Below are 12535 nucleotides of genomic sequence, written 5' to 3'. Positions count from 1 at the left end.
AAAATTGTAAAAGGAAATAAGTAACAGACTAATGGAGGTTTTCATTTACACGTTAATTGGGGTGACATTTCAGGTGAATTTTTATTTTTTTTTCCCATTTTTTCCCTTATACTTACTAAACCAAGTACATATTTTCACATAAAAACCAGCGGTATTACTTAAGTTACCGAAGTTTTCATTTTGGAAATGGACTATTTCCTGGTTAAGACACATCTGAAGCAGGTAATAGAGGTTGAGGCTTCACAGACATACCTTGCTGCATGGAGCAAACCAGTAGATGAGAGCCAGGAAGGGCAGTCCAATGGCAACGGCAAGGACCACAAGAAACTTGACTGCCATTGTCTGCTGCCGTAAACCGGAAAGATTCTCATACCATATGGAGAGAAGCTGCTGTTGGCAGTTCGGATGAGCTACAAACTAGCCAAAAAGTGACAGAACATAGAACTGCTTGATTAATAAAATGTTCAGCATAAACTGTTTCCATGTGTCCTAAGATTTAATTCTATACCTTCTCATAGAACCCATAGTTAAAGAAAAAAGATAAAACATAAACTTTACAGAAATCAAATAAGGTGACAAGAAGCTTTAATATATGTTATATAAATCTGGGGAATTTCTGCTAATTGTCTAATCATTTAACATTATGCACATGTGTTAAAATATTGCTCAGGATTCTATGTATTAAATAACTGTACAAGTATTAAATACTAATCAAAAAAGATTTAGAACTAGAAAACAAACTTTGGTATTCAAACTTATCCAAATTATTCTTTATGACTAGTGGGCTTTCTTCAAAGCATAAAAAAGCTCTAATAAAATAACAATTTTGGGGACAGTGTTCATGCACATCTTCTTGAGCCACTGTTTGTGATGCTGGCATCTTGTATGCATGTGGGTTTGAGTCCCAGCTGCTACACTTCTGATCCAACTACCTATTCATGTGTCTGGGGATAGTTGCAAGTAATGGGCCTTCGAGACATGAACCAGCCAATGCCAGATACGTATCAGTGTGTGTGTGTGTGTGTGTGTGTGTGTGTGTGTGTGTATCTGTGAGAGAGACAGCCATTCTGCTTTTCAAATAAATGAATATTTAAAACTTTGAAAATAGGACCCAGCATGGTAGCCTAGCGGCTACAGTCCTCGCCAATGCACACTTGGGCTCAGGTTCTTTTCCCATCCAGCTCCCTGCTTGCAGCCTGGTAAAGCAGTCGAGGATGGCCCAAAGCATTAGGACCATGCACCTGTATGGGAGACCCAGAAAAGGGTTCGGGATCCTGGCTTCAGATCAGTGTAACTCTGGCCATTGGGGCAGCTTGGGGAGTGAATCAACACATGGAAGATCTTCCTTTCTGTCCTCCTCCCTGCATATCAGACTTTCCAATAAAAGATTAAATATTTAAAAAATTAAAAATAGACATTTTTACAGTAATTTCACATTTAGGAATTTGCAGAGTAAATTCATGCAAGTGAAGATAAACAAATATGCTTACTATACAAAAATAAATAATCTGTGATAACAATAAACATCCTCAAAGAGTAAACACGTTAAAGGGATACTCCTGCAATGATGTGAAAATAAAGCCTTTGAAGGATGAAACAGGTGCTACCATATGATAGGTGAACATGTCCAGAGTATACGTCTGTAGAAATAAAAGCAGAATGGCCATCGATTATTTTCTATTAAGGGAGCAGTGCTGTGGCACAGTGTGTTAAGATGGTGGCAGCTCATACTTGAGTACTAATTTCAGAATGAGATGTTCTACTTTTGATTCAGCTTCCGTCTAATGTGCCAAGCAAGCAGTAAATGATTGGCACAATGTTGCGCACCTGGCCCCCGAGAGAGTACAGAATAGAACACTTGGCTCCTAGCTTTTGCCTGGGCCAGTTCTGGCTGTTACAAATTTGGGTAGTGAACTAACAGATGAGAAAAGCTTGCTTGCTTGCTTGCTTGCTTTTGAATGAACAAATAGTTTTTAAAGAAGAGTCGGAAGCAGAGGAGACATGTCTACACCATTTGAAAAATACAGCCAACATCATGTACTAGTTTTATTGTAAAAACCTACATTTACAATTTTTTAAGATCACACACAGCCTAAGAAACCAGTCAAAGGTATAGCAGCTTCTGCAAAGAAATACAGAAATTACAAACATCCTGCAAGTAAAAATACAGCTGGAAGGAATTCAAATGCACAAAAGAAGGAATTGAGGCATTCCTTCAAAAATTGGAAAACAGCAGCAGATGGGAAAATGGAGCTAAGTATGAAATAATGATGTTCCCATCATTTAAAGAAGTCTTATAATTTGAATGCACAAAGTAATTGTAGCATCATTAGTTAAGTCAAGGAAAGTGGCCATCACTACAGTGTTCTGTGTAGATAGGACTAAATTTTTTAAAGTCTATTGTTTAGTGCAAGTTGAGTGTCTGCATAGCCCTGGTGTCAGTCAGATAAACAGCCCAAGCCAATCATACTAATCCTTCATCCTTAGCATCAGTAAGACTTGAAGTCATACAAGTTGGCTTCATGCCTGACCTTACTTTTTTTACTTCGTATTTAATAGCAAGTTTTAACCGGCTGAGATTTGGACGGCCATGGTCACCAAGGTGGCATGTTTCCACATCCCCATTCAGAATGGCCTCGACTTCTTCAGTATTTCTGCACAGATCAAGGAGTCCAACAACAAAATCTTTGCACTGCATTGACAGCTTTTTGTAGTCGTTCTGGAAAAGACAAGGCAAAGCACAAAACAATGATGCAAAAACTGCACATTTCACTCCACCAGACAGCAACGTGTTTCAGACTTGAGGGATTGCATATTTCAAAATAAAAGTTTTAATTCACTGTTCTTTTATGCATTTCAACTCTTCTATGGACAGGCCTACAAGATATTTTGTCAATGATGATTTTCTTCGCATCCCCTAAATGAAAGTTACCTAAAGTACAGTTTAGTTATTAAAATAAACAAAGCTTGCTGTGCCAAATTCACCTACTAATGCAAGAGAAAAAAAACCTTTTTACACAGTATGATTGTAGCACTTTACACACATTATGTCCTTAAAGGGCAGAACTTCATCATTAAGTGCAGAATATATCTTTGATACATCTTTCAAAGGCTTTGTAAACTTTGTAAGCTGAAGAGTTGACTTAATTTCGGGTCATGTCTTTGGAACACACAACTACACCATAGAGTAATAAATTAGAAACTGGTGCTTCCCTGTTAACCTTTTAGCAAAAAAGAGGTGGCTGATGGTGGAGCATAGAACAGGGTTTATAGATTATAACAGCTCTCCCAAAGTCTACATTTTTTTTCTTGTTACCATGGTCCTAACATTTGGGATTTTCTTTTGTAATCTAGGGTCCTATCTGGACCCAATTACAGACCTGTTGACATGAGAAATAAAGCAATTTATTAGACTTAGAAGATTCAAGACAGAAGCCTAAAATTCATTGATAAACTCAGCAAAAACTCTCCTGATATCTCTTGTTAATAGTCTATGAGTTGTTATGAAAGAGAGTTTGGAAAGAGCCAATAACAACCACATATTGGAAGTTACAACTTATTAAATCATTGTGAAACATCCTATTCTTTGTCATAAATTAGATTATCAGTTCTCTTCAAAAAGATGTACAGGAAGACTCCTCAAGGGACTGTAGAACATTCACAAATTTGATGCAATTTCCAGACCTCCACCTTTTCTACAACTGATTATTTTGAGAACATGTGTTCAACTTTTTTGTAAACAACTCTCCGTGGTCACTCATCTGTGCACCAAGTGACATGATATCTCTGCTGATTAATCCAAGATCCAAGAGGAGTTTTCTGTATTTCCCTGTGTTGATATATGTTTCTGTTGCAGATAAAGTTTAGTGACATACCTGCAATATGTTGGCTCATGTTGGACTGAATTCAGAATCATGATGGAAACAAGGGTCATTTTTAACTATCATCCAAGAATTCAGCCATCCTGAGTCAGGGTCCAATAACATCAAAAGAGTGAGACCATCTGGAGGGGATTCAGTGAGCCCTCCCTCTACTTTGTGGTGTTGTATTCTGTCACTTAAGTTATCTACAGTTAATCGTGAACTGAAAATATTGTTTCCAACGGAAAAATCTAGAAATAAGCAACTCATGGATTTTTCATTTCACACCTTTTTCAGAAGTGTGACGAAATCTCATGCCGTCTCACTCCATCCCTCCTGGGATGTGAATCCAGTATATCCATGCTTTAGACACACACCTCATTCATGAATCATTTAATATCATCTATGTTACCAGATTGTCCATTCCAGCACTGCAATGCTTGGGTTCAAGGAATTCTTGTTTACTTAATAATGACCTCAAAGCACACCAGTAAATACACTCACAATTCACTTAGAGAAGCTATGAAGTATGCTAAAGTTTCTACAATCTGTTAAGGACAAGTCCATAGAATTGTGAAGAAGGAAAAAGAAATGTGTGCTAGTTTTGCTGTCACACCTAGAACTATAAAATCTTTAACCATAGGGGCTATCGCAATGGCATATGCTAATCATCTGCCTGAAGCTCCAGCATCCCTATGGTGTCTGCTCATGTCTGACTGCTCTACTTCCAATGCAGCTTCCTGCTTATGGCCTGGAAAAGTAATAGAAGATGGGCCCCTGCACTCACATGGGAGACCTAGAAGCAGCTTTTAGCTCCTGGCTAGAGATGAACCCAGCTCTAGTTGTTACTGCTATTTGGGGAGTAAACAGCAGATGGAAGCTCTGTCTTTCTCTAAAATTTGCCTTTCAAGTAAAAATAAATAAACCGTTTAGACAATGTTTTCACCACAGTTTAGGATAAAAGTTTAATTAAGATGAAAAAGGCATTAAATTTTTCTATGTATGAATAGGAAAGATCGTAGTATGTTTGGGTTTGATACTGTGTAGTTTTGGGCACCCATTGGGAATATATTCCCCTTAGAGAAAGGGAAATTGCTGTACCAAACAAGCAAACAAAACACACCTTTTCATGTTTTTGAATGAAAATTATTCTTTTAAACCGTTCTTAGCAATCATCTTTTGAACACATCAATAGCTGAAAACAGTCTCTCAACAGATAAGGCAAAAAGGTTGGCGAAAAATGACTCTTCAATGTGATCTGGAGTGCATCCAGGGATCAAATTTTTGTCTACCTAAACGTATAGCTAACATTTTTATGTGATTTCTTTTCCATTCAGTGAGCATAACTCAAGAAAACAGCTATCAAATCACATCAAGATATATTTATTCCAACTAAAATCAATCCTTTTCAAATTGCATATGATCTTTACTAATTTCTGATGTATGTTAGTAATAAAAATCAAGTAACGTGGCTTTCATGCTAAGTATTTTTATATAGAAGTATGTATTTTTCTTTCATTAAATATATAGCAAAATTGTGAACACAATACCACAAAAATTCATTTTCAATTAGAATTGGCTATAGTTAAATTTTTCCTACTTTTTTAGCTTAATTATTTATTTATATAAAGTGGACAATTTTCAAATATACTGCTGTACAGATTTAGGAGTTTTGTGATATTTTCCACCCTACCCCCTCTCAGGTTCACATTCCTTACTCCCCTCCTTCTTTCTTATTGCTTTAAATTTTCCTAATTTTCATAATAAACACTTTCACTTCATTTTGCAATCACAGATTTAACACTCAATTAGGTAAAGATATCAACACATAGCATATAGGAAACGGCAATAAAAATTGGTACTCCTCAGGAATACAAAAGCTGTAACAGGAAAATCCCAAGATGCTAATTTTAGTCTGAAAGATTACTTTTTTATATAGCGTGTGTATTAGTTACCACAAACAAGAGAAAACATATAACATTTGTCTTTTGGGGATTGGTTTATTTCACTAAACATGATGGTTTCCAATTAGATCCACTTAGTTGCAAAAGACAATATTTCATTTTTTTTAATTTCCAAGTAGTACTCCATAGCATATATTTTTCCTATTTTTTCCTTATCCAGTCATCAAGTGATGGACATTTGGGTTGATTCTATATCTTAGCTATTGTGAACTGAGCTACTATAAACATGGGGATTCAGAAAACTCCATATACTAATTTCATTTCCTTTGGCTCAATTCCCAGGAGGAGGCTGGCTAGGTCATATGGTAGATCCATTTTCAGAATTCTGAGGAGTCTCCAAAATGCCTTCTATAATGGCTGTAGTAATTTACATTCCCACCAACAATGGATTAGAATACCTTTCCCCCATATCCTCGACAGAACTTACTGTTTGTTTGTTTTTAATTTTTGGATGATAGTAATTCCAATTAAGGTGAGGTTAACCTTCACTGTAGTTTTTATTTGCATTTTCCTGATGGCTAGTAAACTTGAGTGGTTTTTTTCATGTGTCTATTGGCTATTTGAATTTTATCTTTTGAAAAATACCTGCTCATATCTTTTATTATTGAGCTCATTTATAAAAATTTATATTTATTTGTTGTTTTAGCAACTTTATTTGATATATATTGAACGGTTTTATCAAATGTACTAACAGTAGACGTAATGGTAACTTTTAGCAATTTAGTTTTATTATGTACATATATGGATCACAGGAAATAAACTCTAAAATTTAAAACATATATGTTTGTGTCTTTATTTACAAAACATGTGTGATTATAAGAGAATTTACAATAGAATTAGGCACATTGAAAATTAGGCACTTTTCTGGGGGCCAGTTGGACTTGAAATAGAAGATTAGGAGAAAAAGGAGAGTTACTAATCTGAACATTAATTCAAAGGTTGTTGATAACTGTTGAAAACCAGCTGTCGGTGGGCATCAAACCCTCAGAGAAGCCCAGAAGTTCTATTTTAATGGCAATATTCACAGGTCAATCATGTGGCAAGGGAACAGAAGAATTTGCGCATCAAGCACGGGGAGTTTTCCCTGTGGTTAACACTATCAAATGATTCCTGGGCTGGCCCTGCCTCTGGAATTCCCCTTTGCTTCCTAGGATGCAAGCAACTCTAAGGAACTTGAATATACATATGTGTGTATACATATATATATATACACATAAGTATATTCAAGCATATGTATAATGACTAGAAGGATATACGCTGATAAATTTACAGTATATCAATGCTAATTTCTTGTTGCAAATTCAGGAGGATGTTTTTAAAATGTTCTTCATCTTTTTACCATTATTTTCAACATGGTTTTTGTACTGGAGTGCTTCCTCGAAGACAGTAACTTCTGCAACCCTGTCAAGTGGGACCTCACTGTCATAAGCTGAGGTTGAAATGCTGGGAGAAGATGTGTTGTCACAGTTGCTATGCGTAGAGATCTAACACAGCTTTCTCAAAATTTGAGCAACAAAAACAGAGATATGTAACCAAAACAGAAGGTTTTTCTTACCTTTGCCATCCAACCAAGTCTCAGAGCAGAGCATGTTTCTTTTAAGATTTGAAGTTTGGTAAGAAAAAAAAATGTTCATTATGATTGTGCTTATGAAAAGCCTTTATAAAAATCCAAGAACTGACCTTTCTCCTTGGGCAAAGCATTGTTCCTTTGAATCAGGTCTCTCATGAGAAAAACTGCAAACTGTGAACTTTTAGGACACAACTTCTAAAATATTTGACAATTGGCTACCATCTTTTAATAGTAAACTATTATTTGAATGGTTTTTAAAAAAACCTTGCAGATAACAGGCAACTAAAACGACTTTCTGACTTAAACAGATTTTTCTTTTCCTCTAGACCTCCTAGAGGCAGGACGTTAAGGAAAGGGTAAGGCCCTTTCAAGAATGTAAGCTACAGCGAAACTCACAGGGACAGCATGAATGAATGAAAAGCGTATATTCTATGCCCACCTGCCAACTTCACCAGCAGATGAATGCACCTGAGGAGCAAACAAAGGAATTCACAGATCTTTAAGTCCCCATAACTTTATGGGAGCTTCCACATTCTGCAATACACTTGCAGCCAATGAGGAGATCACATCCTCATCAACTGTGATTCTTCCCACTGTTGAATCACTGTTCTGCTTTCAAGACACAAGACCATGCACAACACCACACAGATCACACACAGATCTCATTCCCTCGTGCGATGAGATTATAAAATGAGTGGAGAACAGGATTACTAACTCAGTTGTCATTGTATGTTGTCCTGTTTCGATAACTTCATCCTCAACTATCCCCAACACACAATACTTGGTATAAGACAACAACTCCGAAGATGAAGGTGAGTGGTTAAATGAACAAATACAAATGCACTAGTCATCAGTGATTTAGTCAAAGAATATAATCAAGGAAACAGTAAAGAGCCATGCTGAAACATAAGCAGTGAAGTTACTAAAACTAGATATAACTTTCAAAAATGATTAATTAGCTTTTGAAGACAGTGTTTTAACTTAAATCTTACAAAATTCCATAAATCACTGAGTCCCAAGAATCAAGTGAAAAGTTGGATGGAGCCTGAAGCACGGTTGGGAAGGACAGGTTCCTTATCTTGCATGTCAAGTTGCCAGGTGGACAGTGGAAAAACAACTTTCTCCATCATGGGACCCAAGAAAAGATTGTAGCCATCTATTTCTCCTGTCCCTGGAGACCTGGATTTAGGTAGACACACTGAATCCCACAGTGAAAGGGTCACCCCCTTGGCAGTGACAGTGGTATCATGACACTTCCAGGACAGATAGAACTATAGTCTCCCTAGGTATGGAGGTAAGGAGATAAGAGTTTCCAAAGCATATAAAATAGAGCAATTCAAAAATTTTAAAGAACAGCAGGTTGAACAATGGTACAGGTCAAATTTTCCACCAAACATCTAAGGATATGGACATACCATAATATATACAGCTGGCAAGTATGGGAAGTGGTATCCCGTATCTGATGCAAAGAAGCCAACATCATTTCAGAGCGATTGAGGCTATTCAAGAAACATTCTCATAACATTTTCCCCTATCATGGTTTCTGGGATGAAATCTGATGACCGTCTATATCCCCTGGTGCTGATATGATATGGCAAATAGCACAACATCTCCCGTCCCTTCCAGGGAGGGCAGGATTTTTTTCCTCATGCACCTCACCCCCTCTCTTCCCATCCCACCCAGAAACCTGCACCTCACCTATGTAACAAACTTTTTAAAATAAATAAATCTAAGTTAAAACATTTTTAAAATAGCATCTCTTTTTATAAAGCACTATTTTTGGAAAGCTATTTGATGAATCACACCATTTTGCCAGCCACATACAGCTTGCTAAAGGAGAAAGGCACACACTAAATAATGACAATGTGTGGCACCATGTGATAAGCACTACAAGGCGGAGAAGACATGGAGAGAGTTGAGAAGTCTGTGGTATGGCCCTGGAGAGCATTCTGAGCTTGCATCCTCCTCAGCTGTATCACAGACCACGGAAAAACGCAACATCAGACACTCATTTTTTTAGATCCCTTTTATTCAAAGACTGCTCAAAATTCTAAGTGTCTGCTTAATTTATACCAAAAACATTTGTTTTCCTGTTACCCTAACCTAAAATGTTTTTTTCTACCATTCTATACCTTCTGAATTCCAATTAACTCTGACATACACATCTGAAACACCTTCTTACATGTAATTTTGCTGAAACGTAACAGAAGTTGTGCATTGCTTTCTCTGAAGTTGTATATAGCACATTGCCTGTAACTCTACCTGGTATTTCCATTTTGCTTTATTCTTGCATTCTTCTGTCAGTTAAGGCAAACTATGCCTGTCTTATACTCATCTTTCAGACCTCAACTTCATGTATCACAGAATTATTAGCACAGAAACACTGATAGGAGAAAGAACCACCAGTTTTAGAGATCAGCCCAAAGTGGAAGCATCCCACTGGATTTGGAGCTCAGCCAGCTAGCTGTTGACTGTGGGCCTTATTTAACTTCTGTGCCCTAGCCACCGATCTCTCCCTGTACCAGCAACTAATTATGTCTTCTAAAAGTTGTGATAGGGATGCAGAGTAAAATGTAAAGTTTCTAGTAAATAAATTGTCACTAAAATCTTGTGGAATTAGCATAGAAAATTACCTCTAGCCCACAGCAATTAGCATGGTATTGAGCAAGCTATAGAATTTGTTCACACATTAACTTTGACTTCTGGGGGTAATCTCTACTGTTAATCACCTACCTTGAACTCTTTCTCAATGTTTGCCAGAACTGCCAGCTCATTGCTAAGTTCTAAAGCAGTCATGACAGGGTCTTCACTAGACAATGACAGGTAAGCCGGACTGGCCAGGCCCTTGTAGGCATTAATCCTAGACCTGGAGTGGCTAAAGGAGTCATGCTTCTGTTTCTGGTTGCATTCACTGCACTTGCAGAAGTAGTCATGAGGTCTTTCTATCCGGGCACCCTTTCTCAGGAGGGTATGGACTATTTCATACTCCTGGCAATGGGCAGCCAGGATGATTGGAGTCACATCATGGGAGAACCGGGTCCCATCTTCATCATAGGCATAAAAATCATCTTGCTGAAGTTCAGACTGGCTAGGGCTAGTTGCTAATCTCCTGCCTTCAGCAAAAGCTGGATGATTGAGAATTGCTTCCACAATCCGGACATAACCTTTACTAATGGCTAGAAGCAAAGCATCGCCAACCCGAGACAGGTTTTCTTTCTTGAGAAGTAGCTCTGTAATTTCCAGGTGTTCGTTGGCCACTGCCAACTGCAGGGCATTCTGGCCCATGTAATCCACACAGTTCACATTGAGTGACAGGCATTCTTCTAACATCTTCCTCACCACTGGGATGTTTCCATATTCTGCTGCATCTAAAAAGCGTTCCTCCTCAATAGATAGGCTTGTGGAGCGATCACTGAACATGTATGCTGGTCCTCGATTAGCTAACCTTCTCCCCTTCTCACGGAGAACTGTCTGCCGCCGGTGGGTCAGTCTGTTGTCTGTGCCCCGGCTGCAATAAAACAGAAAGATAGTAAACAAACCATATTAAGAGCATTTTAGTGCACCAAATGAACTGTCATTTTCTAGTGCATTCATTAGTATATTAGACCTTGTCTTAATGTCCCTAGACCTGCTTCTGACAAAATGAAAATACATTTGCTTGTTAATGGAGCTCAAGGATGTTTCCTTTAAGAAAGTAAGCTCTCTGCAGATTTAAACATTCCAATTTGAGGTGAAGACTCTGATAATTGCCATAACCTCTTTCTCTCTCTCTCTCTCTGACTTTCACAGAAAGATTAATACATATCTCTCTATCACAGACATACAGACTTAAGATTCTCTTACTCATAGTTAGTCACCAATAAAACAGAATGTGAAACTCTAAGGAAAGAAGAAACAACAGTGAATCCACTCAACAAGTGCTTTTTGAATCCTTCTTACACCAAGGTTAACATTAAATAACATATGGGGTAAAGCACAAATGAAGGAAAGTAGGTAGTTTCTGTCCTTACAAATCTCAGTCTAAAAGGGAGAAATGAGCAATCAGAACATTGTCCGGTTATCTGCTCTTTAATTCTCATGATTAATCTATTGCAGGTGCATTAAGCCCAGTGGGAAGATGAGTAGGATTCAGGAGAGAATGTGTGATTTGAGGAGTAGGGAGAAGAGTATAACACAGATCAAATTACGTGGAAGGCAAGAGATTGGGTATATTCTAAACCACAGGTTTCATTAATACGTGCAGTTAATGCTAAGGCTCTTGTCCCAAATCTTACTGCAAACTTCAGAAAAGCGCGATCAAGGTGTCATTTGGGAAGGACAGTCCCTGTAAGGAGGCAGTGATCAAAGCAGCAGTCTCTCCTCAGTGTAGGCCTTCAACTCTTGATGACAAAGTGACTCTTCCTCCAATCAAGCTGCTACAACTGGGGATTTCTTTGATTCCCAACGTTACACTTTAGAATCTTTTTGAGCTTTAAAGGATGTCACCACAATAAGACATTCAAACTTAATGATTATCGCTAACTAGAAATCCAAGAGTTGAAAAAGAAGGAAAAGATGAAAAATGAATATCATTTGTTCTCTCATAAATTTTCAAAGACGTTTTTCTTAGAGACTAACAAATATTCCAGAGTGAAAACGATTTACATGGATCCAAAAACTGTAAACCACCCTTCCTTTCAATGTAGTTGGGTCTAGAGAATTTAAACTGTTTTCTGTACCAAAACTACTCATCTTTTTACAAAATGTATTTGCAAGTCAGAGCAGCAGCATCAGAGAGAGAGAGAGAGAGAGAGATTCTATTTGCTGCTTTACTCCCACGATGGCCACAGCCCAGGCTGAGCCAAATGGACTCAGAAGCTTGGAATTCCATTCCAATTCCCTCCGTGGGCAGCATGAGACTAAACACTTGAGCCGTCTTCTGCTGTTTTTCCAGAAACATTGGCAGGGAGCTAAATTGGAAGTAGAGCAATCAGAACGCAAAACCAGTGCTCATAAGGATGTAGGTATCACAGTCAGTAGCTCCTCCCACATCACTTGCCCTGCACCTATTTATCTTGATACCAAAACTCCTGGAGATGACATATATGGCAGTGTGACAGCAGCAGAAAAACAAAGTTCAGTGACTCACAAATAGATTAGGA

At 37.8% G+C, this 12535-nt stretch overlaps 1 protein-coding gene across 1 annotated transcript in view; it reads right to left on the bottom strand.

Moving 5' to 3' along the window:
• TRPC6 (transient receptor potential cation channel subfamily C member 6) overlaps positions 1–12535 on the bottom strand; it is a 95347-nt gene that overhangs the window by 29154 nt on the left and 53658 nt on the right. The window contains exons 2-4 of the mRNA XM_004585005.4: positions 10128–10902; positions 2537–2719; positions 253–417 (exon numbers count right to left, since the gene is read on the bottom strand). Of these exons, the coding sequence (XP_004585062.2) occupies positions 253–417; positions 2537–2719; positions 10128–10902 (1123 nt within the window). The remainder of the gene's footprint in view (positions 1–252; positions 418–2536; positions 2720–10127; positions 10903–12535) is intronic.

This window comes from Ochotona princeps, chromosome 4 (assembly GCF_030435755.1).
Source record: "Ochotona princeps isolate mOchPri1 chromosome 4, mOchPri1.hap1, whole genome shotgun sequence".
Classification (NCBI taxonomy): Eukaryota; Metazoa; Chordata; class Mammalia; order Lagomorpha; family Ochotonidae; genus Ochotona; species Ochotona princeps.
Note: the sequence above shows the minus strand (reverse complement) of the source record. Positions and strands in the feature narration are given on the sequence as shown.